Source organism: Panthera leo, chromosome F3 (assembly GCF_018350215.1).
Source record: "Panthera leo isolate Ple1 chromosome F3, P.leo_Ple1_pat1.1, whole genome shotgun sequence".
In the NCBI taxonomy this organism is placed as follows: Eukaryota; Metazoa; Chordata; class Mammalia; order Carnivora; family Felidae; genus Panthera; species Panthera leo.
The window spans coordinates 24,052,513-24,078,477 of record NC_056696.1 but is presented as its reverse complement, the minus strand read 5'-3'; the positions used below and the strand labels follow the sequence as shown (position 1 = coordinate 24,078,477).

Sequence of the window (25,965 nt, the reverse complement as noted above, 5' to 3'; positions counted from 1 at the left end):
CCACCCTCAGCAGTCATCAAATGGACGTGTGAGAATTCTGCAGAGCAGGATGGAAAGTCCTATGGTACACACGTTAGCTAAAAGTTCTCATTTGTCTCACATTTTGTTAGAGGCTGAACTTTTCTCTTCTTTGGAAGGTTAAACAAACAAACAAAAAAACCTTGAATTCCTTTCCAGATCACAGTGTTTTTTCAAAGAAAATCTGTGAATAGACAACTGCCTGATTTGGGGGAGAAATAATAGAACTTCCTACAAGACACAAATATGATAGCAACTCGTCGTGGGCAGGCAGTGCTTTTATGGAGACCGGGACCCAGGGTGACAGGACAGTGAGCTAGGGATGGAAAGGGATCCATGTCATCAGTTCAGGAAGAAGTCACTATGCTAAGGAGAGGACATGACATAGTGATTTGTCCTAGGGAGTCAAGAATGTAGGCTCCCTTAATAGCAGCATGATGACACTTCAGTCTGGTCCATTTAAAACATTCCACTGGATTGTAGTTTCCTCTTGACCACATATAAAGGGTATTTATTTGAGGAAAAAGCTGTTACTTAAATATGTAAGCCCACCTTAACCTTGGTCATGAACACCTGTCTCAAGGCAAGAAGAAGGACTCAGGTAGAGATGGCAAACGAATCTGAAACAGAACCATCTATGATTTTATATATAGACAGTGCTGGCAAACTCACCAGTTTCCACAGTGTCATTACTCCCACAAAGGCTGATTTCAAACTAGCAGCAGTTGGCTAACAAGATTCCTGAACATTTAACAACTGGCTCTCCCAGTAATGGCCAGCTCCAGCATACCACTACATGTATGATTTGGCCAGTAGAAATATGCTTTTTTTTTAGTTTATTTATTTATTTTGAGAGAGAGAGAGAACAAGTGGCGGGGAGGGAGAGAGAGAGAAAATCCCAAGCAGGCTCTGCACTATCAGTGCAGAGCCCAAAGTGGGGCCCAAACTCGTGAAACGTGAGATCATGACCTGAGCCAAAATCAAGAGTAGGATGCTTAACTAACTGAGCCACCCAAGTGCCCCCAAATACCTTTTTTTTTTAACTTAAATTTGAGTGGTTGCCAGAAGCAAGAGGGTGGAAAGTATGCAAAATGGTGAAGGGGGTCAAAAGGTACAAACCTCCAACAACAAAATAAATAAGTTATGGGGATGGGAAGTACAGCCTGGTGACTATAGTTAATAATACTGTATTGTATTACATATTTGAGTTCATAGAAGAGTGGATCTAAAAAGTTCTCATCACAAGAAAAAGACTTTTGTAACCATGTATGATGGTGGGCATTCACTAAACTTACTGCGGTGATCATTTTGCAGTATATACAAATATTGTATCATTACATTGTATACCTGAAAACTAATTTAATGTCATATGTCGATTATACCTCAGTTTTTAAAAATTGAATTTGAATGCCTTTGGGGAGATACTCGCTGATGGCTATTCCTCCCAGTTATACCTGGTCCCTCTACTCCCTATTGCTTACTCAAGGTGTATCATCTGTTCAGCTACCTGCCTGGCCTTGACTTGCTTTGGCGTGGGTGGTACAGAGGCTGTTTTCAGCAGTAGCCCTGGGGTCCTTGCCTGTGTCTTTAAAATTGGGTCCCTTTCAGGCTTCTTTTCTTTTTTCTTTTTTTTTTTTTTTTTGGTATGGAAACACAAAGGGGGTATTAAAAATTATGTGGATTACTCTTAACTCTCGCCCTCCTTTTTTAGCTTATGTAGATTTGGCTTTTTTAAGAATGCAGAATATTTATTGAAAGAGATACCTATGCATAGTTCCTATCTACTTTTGGCCAATAACTCTCTGACCTTGGGCAACTTACAAAATCTCTCAGAGCCTCTGTCCTTGATGGTTTCATTCATGTTCTCCTCTTTGAATGCTTGCCTCAGACAGCTGTTGTAAGGATTAAATAAGGAAAAGTTTTAATAATAACAGTAATAACAATTGCCGACCTCTGTTAGGCTCTTACACACGGCAGGGCCTGTGCTTGGCCTTTCCTTGGTACTAACATAATCAATGCCTGCAGGCCCCGGTGCGGTACCTGGCACCTGTGAGGTGTCGTCAGTGATAGCTGTTACTTTTACTGTGGTTATTGTTTGTGCAACTATAAGAGACCATAGCGATAAAGAATCCAAAGCTGTGTTTCTCTGTTGTCAGATTATCACAGGACCATCAGTTAAGTACATACATATGGCCTCACATAAGAAACAAATTAACCATGGTTATATCTGTACTTTAGGAGTTTATCTTCTGTAACAGTAACTGTCAGAGAATATGCATACAGACAAGCCTATCGTTATACACACAAGTTGTTTGGGCTGTTTCATTGTTCTCATCATGCTTTCTGCCAAATGACTATTGCACAGGAGATGTGGTGCTGAGATTTCATTTCAGTATTCCATTTGAGAAATGGGGTAAAGTCTCTAATATTTCTGTTAAGTTTTATCCGGAAATCTTGGACTTTGGTAAAAGATACCCTTTCAATCAGGTTCACACGATCAATTTCCACTACGTTATGGTATTTGCCAGAATACAAGCAGGATTTTTTTTAAGTCCTTCAGAAAAGTAGATGCCATTTTATATATGAATCACGTGGTACAGGGCACTCTTGTTATTTTGAACAGAGTGTCTAAGGGAAACGCTAGGCTAAAGCGCTGGCTTGCCTCAGTGATCACCTTAGATGCTTATAGAGAGGGGCCTGCTGACTGAATCACTTTTGTTTCTAAATGAGAAAAAAGAATACCGCTCTAATTTAGTACTATTTCTGTGTGTCATCATAACAGCCTCCTAACAGTTACTTTGCGAGAATAATGCAGTAAGTGGTGAGCAGCACAGAGATCACCACTAGCTGGGTATTTATGGCTTGGAATTAAATGGCCAACACAGCAGCATACAAAAATCTGAACTGCACTGTATTTCAACCAATTGGAAGCAAACATAATATGCCTTGGAAACAATAGAAGACTCAAAAAGTGGGTGACTGGTTGTGAAAACACTGATGCCAGATGCCAGATGCACCTGGAACGCGTAAGTTGTTTTGTGAAATACGAGTGTGCAAGAGGAATATTTCTAAATTCATATAATTTTTTACACAGTATGTGGTCATAAATATTAGCGTAGCTGAATTAATAAACTACTATAAGTCGTCACCTAAAGGTTTCAGCTCCATTCCTCAAGGATTATGTAGTTAAGCTTGCCAAGACACATTTCTGAGTATCTTCACTTTGGAGGAATGGGGATCATCTCCTTTTTCTCTGTGGTTCATTAAAGCTCTTAGATGTGTAGCTTAACGTGTTTTTCTCTCATTGCCAGCTCCTCCCCCTCTCCCCTTCCCCACCCTTTCACTCAGGTCAGGAAAGACTTTCACTTGAGTTGAGAGGTAAAGAAGGAGGGAAGCAGCAAACTGGTTCCCAAGACTTACTTGCCTGGTAGGATCTAGTGTTAGACGAATGGGTAAAGTGGGAACAAACATTCAGAAACCATTTTACAAAAGGCAGACTTAGTAAACTGAGGCTTGTGGTGCCATGAATAAGCCCCTCCATACAAAGCCTAATAAAAGAACCTCAGAGAGATGAGAAGTGACAGCGGCAGAGGACACACATCATTTGTTCTAGACTTTTCTCCCCGTCTTGGTGTCAGGCTGCCAGAGGAGAGTCAGTCCCTTCACGGTCCCACATCAACAGTACGTGCTCAGCTCAGAAGTGTTGTGGGAGCATACACCAAAGGTGAAGGCAAATGTGGAAAGAGAGTATGGAAACTTTTCCAGAAAGCTTCTAGAAGACTGGGGAGATCAGCAAATAAAGACACTCATGGTTAAACACAATCCATTAAAGCATTTCAGGATCAATTCTGCTTGCAAAGTTTAGAATGAAGATATTCCTCGCAAGCAGTCCATTTCTCCAAAAGGAGTGGGGCCGGGAGCGGCCGGAAGAATAGTGCTTACTTTTTATTGCCTAAGTACCACGTTTCAATTTTAAAGTGCTTTTTCAACCCAAATGCTAGTTACAACCAACCAGTCTTTTCCTAGCCTTGGGCTAAAAGTTACATCAATAATGGAACGTCGCCAGATTTGATTATTGACTGTCAAGACTGTGTATAGAAGCCTAATGACTGACTCCACATTGTAAAATAATCATGCCACGACAGAATTGACGCTTGTATTCACAAGAAAGCCTGGGGGCACTGTTAAAACATCGACTTCCCTTCATTTACACCAACTTCTGGTGGGAGAGGTTGCAGAAGGGTATAGAAGAAAATGTATGGGTAGGGAGCTAAATTTAGAATGAGCCAGGACTAATCATAGAAGCAATGGAAGAAATAATAGAAGAAAAATGAAATCAGTTCTTTGCCACCAGTCCAAAACTTAGAACTCCTGTATGTGAAAACATGTATTTATTTTAAAACACACTTTTTAAAAACAGAAATACATGCAAAAGAGAATTTATGTTTTGTAAATATGTACAGTAATAGAAAGGAGGGGGAAAAAAAACCTTTTTTCATGCAGAGAGCTCACAGGCAGAATAAAAGATGTGGTCTTGTGTTGCTTCTCTTCTCCTGCCAAGAGACTACATCCTCTTTTCGAGAGTGGTCGGCACTGGACAGAAGGCAGGCTTATCGGTGCTTCTCTGAGATCTTTGAAGATGGCCCTAACAGGGAAGACTTTCTTGCCTCTTGGGTCACAGGCTTGTAAGGACCCAATGTGGCATTGCCATAGGGTCATGGAAAAAAATGAAATCAAGGTGATAAGCAAAGATGAAAGCAAGGGAGAGAAGGGGGCATTCTTTGACTACCCGGATCCAGTCAGGCCTGAGATCAGATCCACTCCTGTGAGGTAAACCAGTAAGTTCCAGGCCTTCAGACCTGTGTTCTCGCCATCTACGGTGCTTTTCTGCCTCCCATACGCATGGGGCCTGGCTCTCACCTGCCTCGCTCCTACATGAATGTTGGTTGGGCTCCACTTGGATAGAGACTATGTGACAAGTAAAGGACATTGTCTCAAAAATAATTGCATTCTTTCTTTTTTTTTTAAGTTTATTTATTTTGAGAGAGGACAGAGAGAGTGCAAGTGGGAGAGGGGCAGAGAGAGGAGAAAGAGAGAATCCCAAGTAGGCTCCGTGCTCAGTGCAGAGCCTGACTCGGGGCTTGGTCTCACAACTGCGAGATTATGACCTGAGCCGAAATCAGGAGTCGGGTGCTTTACCGACTGAGCCACCCAGGCACCCTCGAAATAATCGCATTCTAATGTATCCACTCAGAAAGACTACATTTTCTCCTAATTTCTTCTCACTGTTCAGGCCACCTGGTATAGGTCCTGAAGCTTACATTTCATTCCCTTCAAGAGAAACACATGTCTGCCCAGCCGTGTTTCTGCGTTAATAACTGTGTCACCTGTCCTTTGCTTGCCCAGAAAGATACCTTGACTTGGAGTCAGCCCACCCATTAGGCATACATAGGTAGCAAGGAAGAAGAAGCAATTTTTTGAAGCCATATTTCACCCTTTTAATCAGTAACCCTAAACTTCCTTTATTTCCCCATTTCATCCCCAACATTTCCTGTTGTCAGCTAAGCCGAAAATCTGGCTGTCATCCTTAGCTAAACCTTGTCCTCTTCCACCTACCCTGTAAATGCTATATCCATATGTATACATCTATGTCTATGTGTATGTATATGTGTATCTATTTATTTATAGATGTTTATATCTAAATGATCTGTAAATGCGACACTTAGTATTGGGGGATTTTTTTTCCTCTGACATTTACAATTGTTCCATGAGGGCAGCACTAAGCAAGGCACTTAGCATGTAGTGGGCACTCAGTAATTTTAGTGACAACTCCCAGATCTGTTTCCTCATCCTTATTTCCAGAGCAACCATCTTATTAATACAAGCTGTCATTTTGTGATGTATTTCCTGTACAACAGGTACCCCAGTGAGGTACATACTACTTCCGTCGCCATTTCACACATTTCCATCACCGTTTCACAGGAAACGAGCACAGAGGTTACAGAATCTACTCAAAGTCACACAAGTAGAAAGTGGAGAGGTCGTCTTACTCCAGAGCCTGTGCCCTTGTTGTCTGCCATGCTGAGCCCCTCCCATCTTTGTTAGCTGCTGTAGAATCTCTTCTGATTTACTGGCTCAGCTTCCGGATTGGCTCTGTGCTTCCATCTCTGGAACGGTTTGCCAGAAGATCCATAAACTCCTTCAATGGCTCCTCCTTGTTTCATAGGCAAGCGCAGTGTCCGAGCATGAGCCCTCTGTGGCCCACCGCTACCCGCCTCGCCACTTCCTCTCTCATTCGCACCCTGGCACCTCGTGCTCTCCCGGGCTCTGCGTGGTTCCCGGTACATGTCGTGTTCTCTTTCCCTGTCAGGGGGTATTCTTCCGCCTTCCAGACCCAACCCTGCCTGGTTCCATCTCCAAGAAGCTCCCCTGACCTCCTCCTCTGAGTTGTGTCATCCTGAGTGCTTCTACGACACATACGTCAGTCATTTCTAAACATCAGTTCACTCTTCTATTTTGTGGTGGATGAGGATCATGTCTCCCAATTCTCTAGCACAGTCTGGCATCCAGGGATTGTTAAGCAGTGTTTAGTGAAGAATGGGCCATTAGGTTTCTCCATGATGATTTTCCACCACTATTTAGTAACCCATATTTCTGTCCCTATATGGCTTTTCGTTGTGATCCAAGGACCTGGTTTTGATATTTGCTTGGCCTCAGAAGACTGAGTTTTGCACACGTGATATGCCTGAGCTCTTGACTAAGAGAAGATAGAGTCAAGAATGACCCCCCCCCCCCCCCCACTGCTGCCGCCAAAACGTCCACATCCTAATTCCTGGAACCTGCGAATGCTATGTCACCTTATGTGGGAGAAGGGACTTGGCAGGTATGATTACATTAAGGATCTTGACCCAGAGACATTATACTGGATTATGGGTCCAGTAGACCATAGGGATCCTTATAAGAGGAATGCAGGAGGATCAGAGTTAGAAAAAGAAGATATAAGGATGGAAGCAGAGATCAAAGAGGAGGGATGCTAAATTCCTGACTTCGAAAGTGGAAAAAGGAGCCGTATGCAAAGGTAGTCAGCCTCTAGAAGCTGGAAAACCCAAAGAAACAGATTTTCTCCTAGAGCCGCTAGAAGGAGGACCATCCTATGGACCAGCATTAGACGTCTGACCTCCGAATTGGTGTTTTAAAAGTCCATAAGTCCTCGGTAATTTGTTAAGTAGCAATACGAAGCCAATATAGATCCAGCACCTTGAAATATAGTAGTGCTATAATAAATACCTATAAATGTGGAGTAGCTTTGGAATCAGGAAGTGGACAGAGACTGGAAGAATTCTGAGGAGCAGGATAGAAAAAGCCTAGGTTGCCTTGTACATACAGTTCGTAGAAATAGGGATTTTAAAGATTCTTCTGGGGAGGGCTCAGAAAAAAGAGCGTGGTGAAGAAAACCTGTATCACCTCAGAGAATACAAGTCATCATAAACATACCGTTGGTAGAACCGTTGGACATGAGGGGCACCTGGGTCAGCTAAGCGGCCAATTTTTTAGCTCAGGTCATGATTGTTCATGAGTTCAAGTCCCGTGTTGGGCTCTGTGCTGACAGCTTGGAGCCTGGAGCCTGCTTCAGATTCTGTGTCTCCCTCTCACTCTGCCCCTTCCCCACTCATGCTCTGTCTCTGTCTCTCAAAAAATGACTAAACATCAGGGCACCTGGGTGGCTCAGTTGGTTAAGCGTCCAACTTCGGCTCAGGTCATAATCTCACAGTTTGTGAGTTTGAGCCCTGCCTTGGGCTCTGTGCTGAGAGCTCAGAGCCTGGAGCCTGCTTCAGATTCTGTTAACTCCCTCTCTCTCTGTCTGTCTGTCTCTCTGTCTCTCTCTCTCTGTCTCAAAAATAAACTTTAAAATTTTGTTAAATGAAGCAACATTTAAACATTTTTAAAAATTAAGAAAAAAAAAAGAAATACGGACGTGAAAGGTACCACCGGTAAGTGAAGGAAATGAGGAACATGTTATTAGAAACTGGAGGGAAGGAGGCACTTGTAATATGGTGGCCAAATGCTTAGCTAATCCTGTCCTACAAGGATGTGGAAAGCAGAACTTGTAAACAATGAACTTGAATCTTTAGCTGAGAAGACTTTTAAGTTGGAGTGTTGAAGTCAGGGCATAATTTCTTCTCGCTGCTTCTAATGAAATGTGACAGGACGGAGCTAAATTGAAGGAAGAATTATTAATGAAAAAAGAGCCAGGACTTACTGGTTTGGGGAACTCTTAGTCTGTCCAGATTGCAAAAGATGCTAAAACTAGGAGATTCACTGTCAGGAACACATGCTCTGGGGAGACAGCCAAGGGTGTGGCCAAACTACCTTTCGCTACTCTCTGGTAAAAATGAAAAGGTCAGAGTGTTCAGTCACACAGATGACTCTTTGAAGAGATGAGGCACGTATCCCCTCGGCTGTCTCAGCAGAAGCCAGCCTTAGAGATGGGGTTGTCTAGGAAGTATCTGTGGAAGAACCCCCTGTGTGATGAAGTGAACCCCCATGCCACACACAGGAGGCCCGTGGCGTTCTTGAAGATATTACACCAGTTTGAACCAAAAGGGTCAGAGAGAGGGTGCATAAGGTGTCACACTCCCAAAATTCGTACAGGCAGGAAACAAGCTGATGAGACAGCCCAGCCACAAACATGTTGCTATCCTTCAAGAAGTAAGAATGACTCTACAAGGGTAGAACCACGGGCCCGGGGAGCAGAGTCTTAATCCACAGAGGATGATTACCAGGCCTTAGAAGCAAAGGGAGTCTGCCCAGTTGGATTTTGAAATTGCTTGGGACAAGGGACTCCTTTTTTTCGTCCATTTCTCCCTGTCTGAATGGGCATGCCTATAGCTGTCATCTCTTGCCTCCCCACCGTTGTATTTTGTGAGCAGGTAACTTGATTTCTAGTTCCACAGGTTCACAGATAGAGAGGAATTCTGCCCTAGGATGGATTAGATTCAGAGCCTCATTCATATCTAATTTAGATTATTTAGATAATGAGGTGTGGGACTTTTGAGCTGATGAGATTTGCCTAATACTTGAGACTTGGGTTGATGCTGTATAGGGTTGAGACTCTGTGGTACCTTGGGGTGAACCTGTTTTGTTTGTGGGAGACTTATGAATCTTTGGTATGAATCCAGGGGGAACCCTGTGGTAGGCCGAATAATTCCTGTCCACATCCTAATCCATGGAACCTGTAAATATGGTACCTTACACGGGAGAAGGGACTTTACAGGTGTGATTAAATTAAGGGTCTTGACGTGGTGGAGAGATTATCTTGAATTATTTGAATAGGCCCAATATAATCACAGGGATCCTTTCAAGAGGGAAGTAGGAGAATCAGAGTTAGAAGAAGATGCCGGGCGCGCGGGTGGCTCAGTCGGTTAAGCGTCCGACTCTGGCTTGGGTCATGATCTCGCAGTTTGTGAGTTTGAGCCTTGCATCAGGCTATGTGCTGTCAGCGTATCCCTCTCTCTCTCTCTCAAAAATAAATAAACATTTAAAGAAAAAGAAGATGTAAGGACTGAGCAGAGGTCAGAGAGGAGAGAGGATGGATGCTACAGTGCTGCTTCGAAGCTGGAGGAGGGGACCACAAGCCAGCTAGTGCAGGTAACGTGTAGACGACAAGAAAGTCAAGGAAACAGATTCTCTCCTTAAGCCTCCAGATGGAAGGTAGCCGTGCAGCCTGCTGTTAGACTTCTGACCTCCAGAAGTGTAAGATAATAAATGCGTGTGGTTTTCAGCCCCTACATTCGTGTTAACTTGCTACGGCCACAATAGGAGAACAGCAGATTTTCTGGGCACTGACAAATTTGGAATTGAAGGGAGATGTGGGTGTGTCCAGCGAGTTCAGGAAGGCTGGAGTCTGATTTTTGGCTGGCTTCTACAGCACAGTGAGTGTGAGAAAAACAATCGTGCCTGGAAGAAAAACTGGATCATTTAACTTTTTGTTTTTAGCTTTGACATTTGCAGTCTCTTGACTTAGTGAGGAAAACCTGTCAAGATTTTGGTTCATCACGGGAAAAGTTCAGCAACTCTGCATAAATGGTGACTTTTTATGATGGATGATACATTTCTTTATTCTAATATTTTATTAACTTTGATCAAATATACTTCGATTTTTGTGGCTGTTTTTTTACCCACCAGAAACGTCTGTTATAAAGCGTGGTTATTTTGTGCTAGACAGCTCTCTTAAATGCAATCTTTTAGGGACCACAGTCCATTGGTAGTTGAATTCCTAAAATGCTTGATCTTGTTGCTATGGATGACAATGAATACGATTGGCATCATATGTGTTTTGTTTGATGGCTGGAGAGATGTGAGAAATGGAAAAGTCAAGAAGTGTGTGGGGTTGGGTGTAGGTGCAGTTTTCTGGGGTATAAATCACAGATTGTGCCTCTCTTCCCTCTTACCTGTATCCAGGGAGCATTTAGCCTGATTTATTAACGCTTGTCCACTACATCAGCTTGTCAAGCACTTTCACCTTTGTTTTGCATTCTAACCTCTGAATGGCATTTTAGCCCAATTTAAACTTTCAGCACTGAAGTTTCTTCCATATTCCTATGAATCACACATAATTTAGTACAAATACATGACACAGTTGTACATCAGATTATTCAGAAAAGAAGACTGCTATGATTAATGTTAGGTAGTTCTGTGGTCAAGAAAACATACTTTTTTCTTTTTTTAGGTGAGCATTATGGTGGTCATTAGGACTATTCCTGAATATTCCAGTTCTAGCTCTTTTCAGACACATAGTAGGATTTTACTTTCTCCACTCTCTTGAATTTTCAAGTGGTTCTCTGATCCGCTCTGGCCACGTAAGTATGAGCACTTAACTGTTCTGCTCTGGTCTTCCCTCCCCTGCCATGCTGATTATGACAGCACGTGCTGACATGGGACCTCTGTGAGCCTGAATCCCTGAAGAGCGGGGACACACAGAGCCCTGCTGCTCGTCTGCACATATAGCATGTGCAAGACGTAAACTTGTATCTTATTGAACCACCAGTACTGGGGACTATTTCTTACCACGGTGTAATCTCCCCCATTCTAAGTGATATTCAGTGTCTCAGACAATAACTGAATGTGGTTCTGACAAGTTAATTATTTGGGTATGTATTAATACTTCTTTGGAAAACTCGGAGAGGGGCACCTGGATGGTTCACTCAGTTAAGTGTCCGACTCTTGATTTCGGCTCATGTCATGATCTCACGGTTGTGAGTTCAAGGCCCACATCAGGCCCTGCGCTGACAGCATGAAGCCTGCTTGGGATTCTCTGTCTCCCTCTCTGCTCCTCCCCTGCTCATGTTCTCTTTCTCTCTCAAAATAAATAAATAAGCTTAAAAAAAAAAAAAACTTGGAGATACCTCATCTTATTGCAAACATCCTCAGTTTCCAAGTCTCAGTGTAATTTGACAACATTATATATACCTTGTTACTTTTAATTACTGAAATACTGGCATAGTGACTTTAATGACTTTGTCTTAAATTTGTCAGTACACAACTTAATCTATTCTGAGCAACTTCTTACAACTGTTTACTTTTTAAAGTTACTTTAAATGTTTACAATCTATCTGGAGAAACAACAGTGCAAATTATATTAGGAGCCTTAAAACTGATTTGCCGCACTTGACATTTGCTCAGTGTAAAACGAGATACATGGCTGTATTTTAATTTATAGAAAAAGAATTTCCGTAAAGCTGATACTTTCCACGTCACTTCCATCACTACTAAAATTCTAACCAAATACCAATAATCCGAATAATCTCCTTGGACAGGTAATTATGGATGGAAGTGTTGAGTTCATGAAATTATGATAATGTAGATGGATCTAAGTCAACACTTGCATCTGGTGGCTGGGACCTTGCTATTTTTTAATATCCAAAAATTGTGGTAGAATGAATGTGGCTCAGCTAATCACCATCATTCAGAAGACAAAAGCTAAAATTCCTTAATTTTTTTTAACATTTATTCATTTTTGAGAGTGAGAGAGAGCATGAACGGGGGAGGGGTAGAAAGTTTGGGTGACACAGAATCCGAAGCAGGCTCCAGGCTCTGAGCTGTCAGCACAGAGCCTGATGTGGGGCTCGAACTCACGGACCACAAAATCATGACCTGAGCCAAAGTCGAACGCTTAACCGACTGAGCCACACAGGCACCCCCCCCCTTTATTTTTGAAAGATGCAGTATCCTATCCCATGTTAATACCACATGAGAAATCACATATAAGACATCAAATGAGGCCGTTTTGTTAGAGAGTACATCCTATGGGTTACTCCTTCAAAGTGGAATAATTACTTATTTTATAGCTGATGTCTTCCTATTTTAAAAATATGTGTACGCCCCCTCCCCCACACCCTGAATGTTTTCTAGTTCTCATGTACTTTCTAAAATGCAGGGATTCAGTTGTACACACACGCAATCTGTATGTAGGGAGGACTCTTTGCAAAGTCACATTGAGTGAGTGCTTTTGTGTCTTTGCTCTGAGCACCTCCTTCACTAGCAATTCCAGGGGCTGTTTCTCCAACCCCCACTACTTGTCTCTAGGACTCCAGCTTCCTGCATCCATCTGGTCCCTGAGATTCCTTTATAAGACTGAACTTCCTACTGTTGGGCCCAGAAAAAGAAATTGAGGTTCCTCCCCACGCTTCCAACCCAGGAACAGCTCAGGGAGCCTCACAGGGTGACAGCTACCTAGATCCACTCAGACTCAAGGGACAACACAGGCCAACAAGTGATGGAAGAAAAGAAGTTCCATTTCTCACCAACAGGGAGGGTGCTTTCTGTCAGATGCCTAAACACATTGTGTGGCCGCCTTCAGAATTAAGGAGGGGTGGGGCGCCTGGCTGGCTCAGTCAGTGGAGCATGCGACTGGATCTCAGGGTTGTGAGTTTGGGCCCCGTGTTGGGTGTAGAGATTACATAAAAATAAAATCTTCAAAAAAAAAAAAAAAAGAAGGGGAGGTTCGGGGAAATTTTTTAAAGAAGCTGTCAGTTTCTCTCAGGGTTCTGACTTTCCCTTTGGGAGATGCCACCCAGGGATTGGGGAAGCAGCATAAATACAGTTGGTTTGACTGTCTCCGGCCTCAGAGGAACTAAGAGAATGTTAAGTTTACTCTAGACACCGGCAAGTGTGTTCTGTTCATAAAGAAAGAAAATTACTCCAAGCAAAGGAGAAAGTTGTTTGATTTACTGTTTACATAAACCTGTCACTACCTGGCATTAGTTTGCAAATATTTTTGAGAAACGAATGCTTTTTTCCAACTTACAGAGCCCCTAAGTATAAAACAGTTAAAGGGGTTGCTGCTCTGGTGGGCCTCTCTACGGACCCCCAGAGTGGCTTTGCAGCATATTTAGCACAAAGGTATCTTTTCTCTAAAGCAGAAGTTCTCAAACTTTTTTTGAATTTAAGAGTCACCTAGGACTCTTCTTTAAAATGCACATTCTGGGGGCGCCTGGGTGGCTCAGTCGGTTGGGCGCCTGACTTCGGCTCAGGTCACGATCTCGCGGTCCGTGAGTTCGAGCCCCGCATCAGGCTCTGGGCTGATGGCTCGGAGCCTGGAGCCTGCTCCCGATTCTGTGTCTCCCTCTCTCTCTGCCCCTCCCCCGTTCGTGCTCTGTCTCTCTCTGTCTCAAAAATAAATAAAATGTTAAAAAAATAAAAAAAATAAAAAAATAAAATGCACATTCTGGACCTCAATCCCAGAGACTCACACTCAGGAAGTCTTGGGTAGGGCCTGGGAATCTGTATTTTAACATGCATCTCAGATGATTCTGATACCAGCATGGATGGGTCATGAACCACTGCTCTGCAGACTGCTTTCTGGTGGCCTATTCAATGGCTTCATCTTAGCCCCACTTGGTCCCAGTTTATTTTAGGTACTTAGTTTACGAGTGTCATATACCAATAAAAGGGGCTTTTCTGCCAGGGAAAATGCTATCTTAGTTACCTCTTCCTCATCTCTCAAATTCTGCGTTCCTGTGTCTGGAACACTCCAGATGTGGCACGACTCTCGGCTCTCTGGTGAGTCTGCTCTATCTGAGGCTCCCAATACCCTCGTCCTTCCAGCCCTTTCTGGTTTTCTCTGTTTGTTTGCTTTTCTTTTTCTTTTTCTTTGTTTAAGCAGACCTCTTTAAACCTCCCCTTCCCCAACCAACAAACCCTGAGGAGAGTTAAGTGATGTTTATCAGCAAATATAAAACTGACATCTTGGTGCAAACACAGCTAACTGATAAACACGTCAATGATCCTGTGTAGCAAGGTGCTGGATGTTCTGAGGGATACAAAGAACAAATCCAAATGAGTCATGTTTTTAAAAATAAATGAAGCCCACAATCAGACAGCACTTGACGGGCAATAATTGAAAAGACACTATCAAGTGTTGGCGGGGACATGGAGAAAGTGGAACCGTCTTGCACCCCAAGTGAGAATGTCAAATGGTGCAGCCACTTTGGAAAACAGTTTGGTGATATCTTAAATAGTTAAATGTACCTCACCATATAATCGAGCTCTTCAGTGTTAGGAATCTGCCCAAGAGAAGTGACAAAGACTTACACATGAGTGTTCATAGAAGTATTATTCATAATATCCTCAAACTTGAAACAACCCAAATATCCGTCCAGTGGTGAATGCATATAATACGGTATATCCATACATTGGAATATCATTTAGCAGTTAAAAGAAATGAAATACTAAAAGATGCGACAATATAGGTAAACCTCAGAAACATTATAAGCGAAACATGCCAGACACCAAAGGCTATATATTATAAGGTTCCATGTACGTGAATCTATAAAAGGCATACTCAGACAGAAGGCAGATTTGTGGTTGCCTGAGGCTACAGAGGAGAGCAGAAAACAACTGCCAGTGGGTTTGAAGAAACTTTTTAGGATGACGGAACTGTTCTAAAACTGGATTGTGGTGGTAATTACACAGTTCAGTAAACTTACCAAAATCACTTAATCACACATTTATAATGGAATTTTATGGAATATAAATGTTACCACGATAAAGTAGTTAAATATTTTTTAAAACAAGGCATATAGCAAATTAAAGAATCAGTTGTTCTCTTCTCTGCAAAAGAAATAGAGAGATACAGGGGCGCCTGGGTGGCTCAGTCGGTTAAGCGTCTGACTTCGGCTCAGGTCATGATCTCTCAGTCCGTGAGTTCCAGCCCTGTGTCGGGCTCTGTGCTGACAGCTCAGAGCCTGGAGCCTGTTTCAGATTCTGTGTCTCCCTCTTTCTCTGACCCTCCCCCGTTCATGCTCTGTCTCTCTCTGTCTCAAAAATAAATAAACGTTAAAAAAAAAAAAAAAAGAAAGAAATAGAGAGATACAAGTCAGAGTATGGCCTGCAGGCCTCGGGGTCCCTATAACATTCTCAGGATGTCCTCGAGGTCATTTTCCTCACAATGCTAAGAAGCATTTTGCCTTTTTTGCTGTGTTGACATTTGCACTGATGGTACAGAAGCGGCAGCGGGTGAAACTGCTGGTGTCTTACACCAGTCAAGGCGGTGGCACCAAACCTCGTCAGCAGTCATCGTATCCACCACCACCATGTGCTTCTAATGGAAGAACACGTTCCACTGTCACTTCAGAGTGTCCTTCATGAAGCAGTAAATTTATTTAATGATATTGTCTTGTGCCTTGGATGCATACCTTCTTAAAAATTTTTTTAATGTTTGTTTATTTTTGAGAGAGAGAGAGAGAGAGACAGAGTGCAAGTGGGGGAGGGCCAGAGAGAGAGGGAGACACAGAATCCGAAGCAGGCTCCAGGCTCCGAGCTGTCAGCACAGAGCCCGATGCGGGGCTCGAACTCACAAATCGTGAGATCGTGACCTGAGCCGAAGTCGGATGCTTACCCGACTGAGCCACCCAGGCACACCTGTGCACAGCTTTGTAATAGTCTATGCGATGAAATGGGAGATAGGCACACATAAAACATTTTTTCTGCGCACCCAGGTAGGGCGGTTATCCAAAGGAAAAGTACTTCTGCAGTTGATTGAGTTGCAGGCTGAACTAGCAATTGTTTTTATGGAACACTGTCTCTACTTTAGAAAAAAAAATGTGTGGCAGATAAATTATGGATATTCAGACTTGGATATTTGGCAAACATCGTCTCAAGAATGAATGAAGAGAACTTGTCACTTCAAAGACAACAATTGGCAGTATGTGTTGCCAGTCATAAAATTCAAATGTTAAGCCAAAATTAGAATTTTGGAAAACTTTATACCACCACAAGCTTCCGTCAGGATCTCCTGACAGATTTCTGTCAGGATTCTGACAGCTTCTGTCAAGATTTTCCTGATGAGATCGATGGTGATTTTAACAAATGTGATTTCTTTTTTCATCTTGTATAATGAAATGTGTCAAAATCTGGAGAATATGGGCAAAGGGTGCTTGATACTAAAACGGTTTGAGAACTGCCGGCCTAGTGGCCGATAGCGTGGACGCGGAGGACCCTTCTTGGGTTGAAATCCCAACGCTATCACTTATTTCTTGTGTGGTCTCAGGTAAGTGCTTCATCTCTCAATGCCTCCGCTTTCTCATCTATAAAATGGGAATAAAAACGGTACCTATTGGGGCGCGTGGGTGACTCAGTTGGTCAAGCGTCTGATTCTTGGTTTCTGCTAGGTTTATGATCTCATGGTTTCGTGAGTCCGAGCCCCATGTCGGGCTCTGTGCTGCCAGCATGGAGCCTGCTTGGGACTCTCTCTCTCTCCCTCTCTCTCTGCCCTTCCCCACTCATGGTGTCTCTGTCCCTATCACAGTAAATCAATAAACTTTAAAATAAGAAGAAGAAAGTAAAAATAAAACCGGTAGCTATCTCAGAAATGTGGACATAAAAATGAGTTAATATATGTAAATAATTGTGAATATTAAAATGAGTTCATATACGGAAATCACTTAGTATAGTGCCTGACTTAGAGTACGTGGTCATTGGGTCATTGTTACGATCTTGGTGAGTGGTGATTTGTAAAAGCTAATGCATTTTACGTGTGCAATCCATAGAAATGTGTAATTATGTATACGTTCTTTTTCCTTTTGTGTAACTGGGAAATCTGAAGCTGAGATTCCTCCCCGAGCCTCTGCCTCGGTTTTGGTCCTCCCGCTTCCTGGCAGTGTGCACCTGTGCGTGGTGTCCGGGGGGCTGGCCCGTCCCGTCTGCCCAGCCTCTGTTGCTTGGGGTTTCCTTCTTCTCCTAGCAACCACACAGTGTGGTTTTAAGGAAGATGTGGTGACTCAGTGCCGTTATGAAGGGTACGGTTTAATAGATTGAGTATAAACAGAATACAGTTGTGTACGGTTTCTAGTCTTAGTATTAGAAGCCGCGTTCCTGCCTCAGCAGTGTTCAAAATGACATCATTTTAGCTCAGCGTTTGGGAACTTATGTGAGTAGAGAAAAAGTGGAAGGCCCCGTCATATGTCTATTTTCAGTGCTTAATCCAAGCTGACAGGAAGTTTAAGGGGAAAAAGATGACTAACTTGGAACCTACCTCTGCAGTCCTTCCAGAGGGACGACGTGTGAGCTATTTTTCTCTCTCACTGTTAAAAAGACGTTCATCACATGTTGACCTTGCTCACTTGTGCAACCAGTAATGTGACTCGCGGCTCCCGTCAAGTGCTGGGCCTCGCCCTCCCGGAGCCGGTGCCCTGCTTTGTAAACACGAAGGTACTTCGTCTGTTGTTCCCTGACTGTGTCAGCAGAAGGAACAGTTATATATTTTATACCCATTAAAAGGTGGTGAAAACACTCCAAAGTTTAGTGTGAGGTAAACAAGGTAGGATAGACTGCCAGAGAATCGTAATGGTTGTTTCTTTTCCTAGAAGATCACAGACAAAATTACCCTCTGTTGTGGAGTACCGATGTTACACAGATACGCTCACGTTTGATGGTGAAGAGCCCAAAACCCACAGTGTGTAAATCACTGGAGGTTCACGGATTTAAGTGGCTTCTGCTATCCTGAGAGAAAGATGAACTCTTGAAACAAGAGTTCATTTGGGGGCCATCTGTTTTATCTGTCATCCCACATCCCTCTGCATCTGGGAAGAACAGCGGGCCAGCCCGTGCGAGTCTTTATTCCTTGCCCCAGCCTAGGCTTTGAATTATTGCCGCACATCAAGATCCTTGCACGCACACCGGCACTTGTTAAATAGGTTGAGAACAGCCCTGACTTACATTTCGGGGGTGTGTTTTGGGAGCCAGTTATAACGCCTCCTGAATATTTTGTAAAGGTAATGTTGTATAAATACAAAGCAGTACCATTATCGAGATGGTCTAAATACAGAGCAGTACCACAACTGAGGCAGCGTGCTTACGGATATACTTGCATTTTAAGATTGAGAGTGTTTCTTTCCCACGTGGCTAGTATACTGGGAATAGGAAATCAGATCAGACTAAAAGCCAAAGAGGTGCTTCTCGAATATAGGTTGGTAGTGAATTTTATTAATTCAATTGAATTCAATCTCACAATATTTGTTTTGGGTGGAATAGATTTAGTTATTTTTAATCATGTTCTTCTCTCTGTCACTGCTAGGGCCTTGTGCAAACTTCATGTCTCAATAACTACAGATGTCTTTTATAAATAGAATGCACTGAAGTTAGTTGACCTGGGCATGTGAACAGTGTCTGTGATTATACTACGGCAGCTCTTTGACACTAGAATCTTCTGTTCTTTGAGTCTCTTCCTATTTTTAGTAGCTCCTAAAAACACCTAAAAATCACATATGAGTTGCACATAATTTTCAAAAATAGTTAATGGCTGTTTTTAAAACTCCCGCCTCTTTTCACGACAGTGTTCCAAAATCTTTGGCGGTTTCACCTTACAGTGTGATATCTTTGCAAGGATTTTTGTCCTTGTGAAGTAACCAGCTGTGAAGGGTCTCAAGCAAAACTAACATTTCTGTGATGACAGTTTATGCTGCTGTTTAATTGTCGATTCTCATCTTGTCTTCTATGTGTCTGTTTGTGTTTTTCAGGAAAAAAGTGCCAGTTCAAATGTACGACTTAAAACTAATAAAGAGATTCCAGGATTAGTTCATCAACCCAGAGCAAAGTAAGTTCTAGTTCCTTTTTTCCTTATATTGTTTTTAAAGCTAATAATATTTTCAGAGTGAGCTCAGTTTTGCCTGCCAGATAATCAAGATGTATTATAAAGCTTCAGTGATTGAGACACTGTGATTTGGTCTAATGGAACAGAGCAGAGAGTGCCAAAAAAGACCCACAATAACTGACAGAACAGACATGTCAAATCAGTTAGAAGAAAATAAAAGGAAATATCTTTATGACTATGGGGTAGGGAAGAATTTTGAAAAAGTCACAAAAGATGCAGATCTTTGAAGAAAAATGATTAATATGACTGCATTAAAATTAAGAACTTCTTTTTATCAAAATTTGCTGTAGGAGAGTAGAAGGAAGTGATGGAATATATTTACCATGCATATAATTGATAACGGTTGGGTTTCCAGAATATGTAAAGTAACTCTATAAATCAATAAGTAAAAAACAGAGAGCTCATAGAAAAAGAAGCTAAAGATATGAACAACCATTTTACTGAAGAGGAAACATGAATAGCTAACGTCTAGGAAGAAATACCATTTCACACCACAAGATTGGCAAAAAATTTAGAAGTCTGACAATACAAATGGTTGACCAGGATGTTGAACAACAGGCCTCTTTACCCTAGTGGAAGTATAAACTGGTACAATTACTTTGGAAAAGTGTGTAGTTTCTAAGAAAATTGTACCTGGGCATACCTTGCCCACCAGCGATTCCCCCTCTCAGGTATATACCCTAGAAAAACTTGTACATGGGTGCTGGAAGACCTAGTTGACCTGGAAAATTCTACATATCAGTGAAAATGAATGACTTAGAGCTGCACCTGTCAAGATGGAAGAAGGTCATGAATGTAAGGTTGCACGAGAAGGGAAGTAAGTGGTAGTCCCTGCCTGCTATAGTTTCATTTGCATAAAGTTCAAAAACAAGCCGAATGAGTCAACCTATTATATATGTCTGTGATAAAACAGTAAAGACAAGCAAGGAAATGAAAAGGCATTAAACTTGGAAGCGTGGTTCTTTCTCACTGGATGGAAGACAATGGGACCAGGGGTTCTGTTTCTTAATCTGAGTGGTGATGATATGGGTGTTCCTTTAACTATTGTTATGTAAAACTGTACAAATAACATATGTTTTCTATGTGTTATGAATTGCACAATTAAAAAGTTAAAGAGAATAATGGGTATTTTTCTAGAATTGTTCTAGAACCGAATCTACCTTGGCGATAAAATGCACTTTGTGTGACACTCAAGCTATCTCTCCTTTCCTTCAAAGAGGCTCCATTTTCCCAGAGCTACAAATCTGTTTTGTGGTGTTCCATCTAAATATGAACAAATTCCCTGAGGGTGCTGATCACACTGGTGGCACAGTCACCCCCACCCTAAAATAAATTCATGTATGTAATAGTAGTTCCATAAATCCGTGCCATAAGCAGAAGAAGTTGTGTTATGTCTGATTCTTCCCAGGAAATCGAGACAAAAATAACCTAGTTCATAATCACTTTACCCTGGCTCGGTGTCTGTGGAGGTGCTGCAGGTGGTTAGGCCTCTTCAGGGGGTGGTGATGAGCTCAAGGATTTAATTTTTTTACTTTCAAAGAAAACTGGACATTTTAAAATCCACTTATCATCTATAATGTCAGTGGAATAGTAAAGCCAATTTTTGAACCGTTGGGTACACATTATGTCATAATCACAACCTTCCTGTCCACTTCACTGATAATCACTTTTATCAACACTAATTGTATCTGCCTTGGAGAGACAGCAGATATCTCATGATACAACCAAGTCATGTTTTCATCCAAGCCATTCAATATATGCTATTTTTAAATGTTTCCCATATCTCTGAGTTCTAAGAAGAGACTATAAGAAGGAGAATTTCTTTTTCCCTTTAGTGTGAATACTTATTTAATTTAGACATACTGAAGCAGCCTCCTTTGCAAACTGATATGTGCTGAAGCTTTCAGAGAAATTGACTAAATTGGCTTGTGTGTTTACATTAAAATTAGGAAGAAAATCCTCTGTTATTCGTGTGTGTGTGTGTGTGTGTGTGTGTGCGTTTTAAACTATGAGTCAGAACCTGGGTTACTGGAATTCAACTACGAAATCTTTCTGGAAGGCCACAAGAAGTTTTACTTTTCCTCCTTGCTGACACAGGTGATTAAGAAACTATTATTTATTATGCAGTGTATACATAAGATAATGAGTTTCTTTTCCCCGGAAGTGGAAGGACAACCCCATACCTGATAACAGGAGGTTTATTAATAATAAAGATAGATGGTCTTCACATCTTCATCTGAGGTACTATGCAGAGCACATTCTTCCTGACTTTGGGATCTCATGAGAGTGACCTAATGTCATCAGGCTTCAGTTTTCTCAGAGAAAAATAGAGGAGAATCATCGTCTCTTACAGGGCTAGAGATATTTATAAATGAAATAATGTATGACCCAGTGCCAATCACAGTATCTGATGCTGGTTAAGAATGCCTTAACAGTTAGAAACAACCCAAATGCCCTTTGGGGCGCCTGAGTGGCTCAGTCGGTTGAGCTTCCAGCTCTCGGTTTCAACTCAGGTCATGACCTCAACGGTTTGTGAGTCCTGCATTGGGCTCTGCGCTGAGAGTGCAGAGCATGCTTGGGATTCTCTCATTCCCTCTCTCTCTCTCTGCCCCTCCCCCCATCAATAAAATAAACTTTATTTCAAAAAAAAAGAAAAGAAAAGAAATAACCCAAATGCCCTTTTACAGGAAATTGGGTAAATGAACCCCACTGCCTTCACACAGTGAAATATTAGTTAAAACTCACAACACTAGATGGGACCGAGGAATATAATAATAGGAGAAAAGAGTAAATCCTGAAAGATTACAGAAAGCATGATGCACTCTTTGTAAAGTTAAAAACAACTAAATAAATCATCTGCTTTTTAGAGCACATGTAGAGGCAGTAAAGCTATACAAAGGGGAAAGTAAGGGGATGTTGGTTCCCTTAAATTGAGGAAACACACATGGGTAGGAAGTAAATTAGCTCTAGGTTGTTGTCAAGGTCCTCGCATTCGTTTTTTACTTTGGCTTCATGAGTGCATATTATACTATTTAAAAAAAACTATATTCGACTAAATAAAAGTAGCTGTGCGTGACTATAAGCAAGGGTGTGTCATAATGTGAGGATTAGGATTAAGCCACTTTCCTGAGATCCAGTTGAGCAATGATGATGATGATTTTGAAGAAATAACTATTCAGGCCAAGATTTGCCAGGAACCCACTGAGTAATTGCATTTCATTTTTGCAGGTGAAGTATTAGGGAGTTAGGACCTTGTCTTCTGATACTTTTGTGGCTTGGGCTTTTATTATTGGAAACTTTTTTTTAAGTCCCTAAAAATGAAAGCCATATATCTTTCAGCTCAAACCCTCATCTTGCCCACCCTCTTCATTCCTTTGATTACTTGTCTTTAAGATTCCATACTGTTATCATCCCTAGTCTCATGAAACTGAGAAATCACAGACAGAAGAGTCTTTGACGATTCAAGGTTAACTCACAAGAGCTCTGCCAGCACCAACTGGGGGCACGGGAAGTGCTCCAGGAAAACGTTGTGCTTTCCGCGACTGAGTCTATTAGAAAGAAATAGGAATTACTGAAATTGTTAAGTTTGATTAGTTAAATCAAGTACCAGCATACAGACTTTTCTAAAAGACTTTTAGATCTAATTAATCTTGGCATCAAATACTCACTTTGTAAGTGGATACATAAACAGTCTAATTATCCCTTTCTAATACCTTGAGGAAAGACAGGCCATGTGCTTTTTTCTCCCACACCATTCACAGCCACCAAATTGTGCAGCAGAAAGGGCTTAAGAATCCAGTTATTACTTAAGGACTGGTTCTCACAGCGCAGTTTGAAGGTAAAAACTAATATTAATGCCATTGTGTTGATAGAGTTTCCACGTGAAAAGAGAGCATCCATGTTTATCCCGGCAGGAGACCGCTGAGACGGATCATTTATTTCATCAGAGTGAAAATGCCATCTCTGTCCCTGTTGAAGGGATTTCAGGGCTTGCCTGTGAAACGAACCCACAGAGAACAGCAGAGTAAACCTCGCTCTTTCAGGTCACACCGTACTTAAGGTGATGTACACACAGCAAGGACCTCTTAGTGCCATTGGCTCCAAGCGGCTGTGTCTGCCACACTCCCAGGGATGGCGGAGTTTATCTGAAAGAGCTCATTTGGTGCATCGGGGTCTGATAATAAATAAGTCACCTTTCCATTCATCTTTCTGGCTAACACAGCCCACATACTATATTTCAAGGTGGCAAGAAGTCAGTCCATCTGCTGGGAGACACTTCTTGGTAGGTTTTGAAATGAGACGGAGGCAGGCCGGGATATTCTTGCTCTTAGACAAAGAGAAAGCAGGCAACATTCCTGTATCAGTGGGGTGTGATGGTAGAGATGCACCGACGGAAGGCCAGTTGCCTGTGTTTGGGTAGAATTGTTTCAAGGCACACCTGAAAATGAAAATGGTGTTTTACTTCTCAACCATTATACCCTCTACCCCAGAGTAAGGTTACTGTTTGGTTCAGGATTCAGGTAGGGTTGAAAACACCCTGTCTTGACTAATTCATTCTGGGTTGAGTAGCTTTTGTTCAGTTTGCTTTAATCAAGGAATGCCTTTTCTTTTTTTAATGGTTAGAAAGTAGGTAAACTACACAAACCACTAAGGTTTTTGTGCTTGCTTACTATCCATGCATCTTGAGGTCCTCACTGTTACCTTTGGCATCAAGCTCCTATTATGGGCCCTGATCTCTGCATTCCTGATCCCAGGGATCTTGTCAGTCTAATATGTATATGTCTGAGTACTAACTAAGCACCCCTGTTTTCATGTTTTGATACTTCAATAAAGGAGTTAATGGAAGTTAGTAACAGTCATACAACGTTAGTGCCAGAAGGGACTACACTTCACCATGCTAACAAACTGAACTGCCTCGTGAGGGGTCACGAATCACATGAATTGAAATAGGGACCACTCAGTCAATTGATTAAATATTTCCCTTCCATTATACACAAAGCAATATATGTAAAAAACTCTGACCTAAAAGTTTCCACAATGGACATCTGATCCTAAAAATGCCATTTTTATGAGGTCTCTTGGAATCTCCCAGGGAAACTAATGTGTGTGTGTGTGTGGTCATCCATATTAAGATATATGTGTGTATATGCGTGCATATGTGTATGCGGTTATCTATTAAGATGTATCTATGTCTATATGTCTACATGCCTTTCTATCTGGGACCCAGAGCTGTCCAGCAACCTCATCTGCTGAAAGTTTGGCCAGGAACAGGGAGGATGCCCAGAACATGTCTGAGCAGCCACATTGACTGCCAGAATATGCCTGTTCGCCACTCACAGGAAGCCCCCTAGGCTCTCCCTCAGATCCTGTTTGCACTAACGTTGGACACAACTCTAATGGATTTGGGTGTGCTAAGCATGGGGCAGAAGCAGCTGCTGGGAAGAAAACTGAAAGAGAACCAATACCTTCTTTGACCAGAAGAAATGAGAGCGGTTCAAAGCAGGCAGAGAACAAAAGCCTATAGTTTAAGGCCACTTTGCTTAAGGAGAGCCAGCTCTCCCCATCTCAAGAGGCTCCAGGGAGTGTTCCCGTATCACAGAGAGAGATTGTGGTTTAAGGCCTTGGGAGTGGCTGCTAGTCATTAAGTGAAAGTCAAGTAATGTTTGTGATAGATCCTCTATTAAAGTTTAGAAGGTGTGCATTCAAAATGGCTCAAATGAAAAATGTTTTGGCACTTAAAGAAGTAAAACCACAGGGAATCTGGGAAAACTCAGGTAGGCAAAATGGCTTCTCCACCCTTCTCCGCCAGAGAAGGAAAGGAGGCTGTTTAATATATTCTCATGCTCCCAGATTCTGGCCTGCCTTTCTAGCCGGCAACAAGAGAAGGCCTGTTTCTGAAACAGGACATATACCTCACTTGAATTATCAAGGACAGGAAAAATGACATGATATAGAAGTGAAAGTGGATTGCTGGTATAAGATAGTTTGTCATTTTCCTCTTGTATCAGAGCTGATGTCCTCGTGCCCCCAGATTTTAAATCTTGCTTTTACACACAGGGGAAAACCTCCTTCAAGCCCCATTATCTGTCATTGGAGGCCTGAAGGGTGTGGGGTCCCTTGTGCCATTCTCTGCGGCCCCTAAAGGAGGAGGCATAGTGCTAAGGGGTATGTCAGGTGGGCTGTCCCCTACACCGAGACTTGAAGGGAAGGAGCTATTCCAGAGCCACCCCTCCCCCCACCCCCAGCCACTGCAACAAGTAAGCACTAACAGTGAAAGAAGCGCGTTGTGTGATGTGTCTCTTAGCCCAGAATCCTGAACCTCCTTGGACCACCTACACCTATTTCCTGTCATTAAGACCATGTTGCCTCCAAGACGTTTTCCTCCCCACGCACTTCCCATCTGTGATTCTTCTCTGTTCTCCTTACCTTCTTCTGTTTTGTCTCCCCCCGCCCCAAACTGTGTCCATCTGACTAAGTAGGCTGTTAAATAGCATTAGACAAGCAAGCACACAGGGCAAGCGCTACTCAGATATGCTTCCTGACGCACTCCCACATCCCAGTGGAATTGCACTTCCCAAAAGGTGCATTGGCCGTCACCACTGCACAAAGCGTTCAGGGACAATGTCAAGTTCTTTGTCTGTTTGCCGCCAGCCCACACCTCTATGCTCAGCTGGATACCATGCTAAATACCAGTCTTTATAAAATACACATTTCACCATAATAACTTGGATATATTTTCTTTTTCCAGTTACACACAGTGTGAAATATGCCATGTACTGCTTGGCTACGCCTTTTTT

General features: G+C 42.2%; 1 protein-coding gene across 1 annotated transcript in view; it reads left to right on the top strand.

Moving 5' to 3' along the window:
- Positions 1–25,965, top strand: part of CF3H1orf21 (chromosome F3 C1orf21 homolog) — a 145,265-nt gene that overhangs the window by 95,296 nt on the left and 24,004 nt on the right. Inside the window, exon 3 of the mRNA XM_042924633.1 lies at positions 19,035–19,111. Coding sequence (XP_042780567.1) covers positions 19,035–19,111 — 77 coding nt within the window. The remainder of the gene's footprint in view (positions 1–19,034; positions 19,112–25,965) is intronic.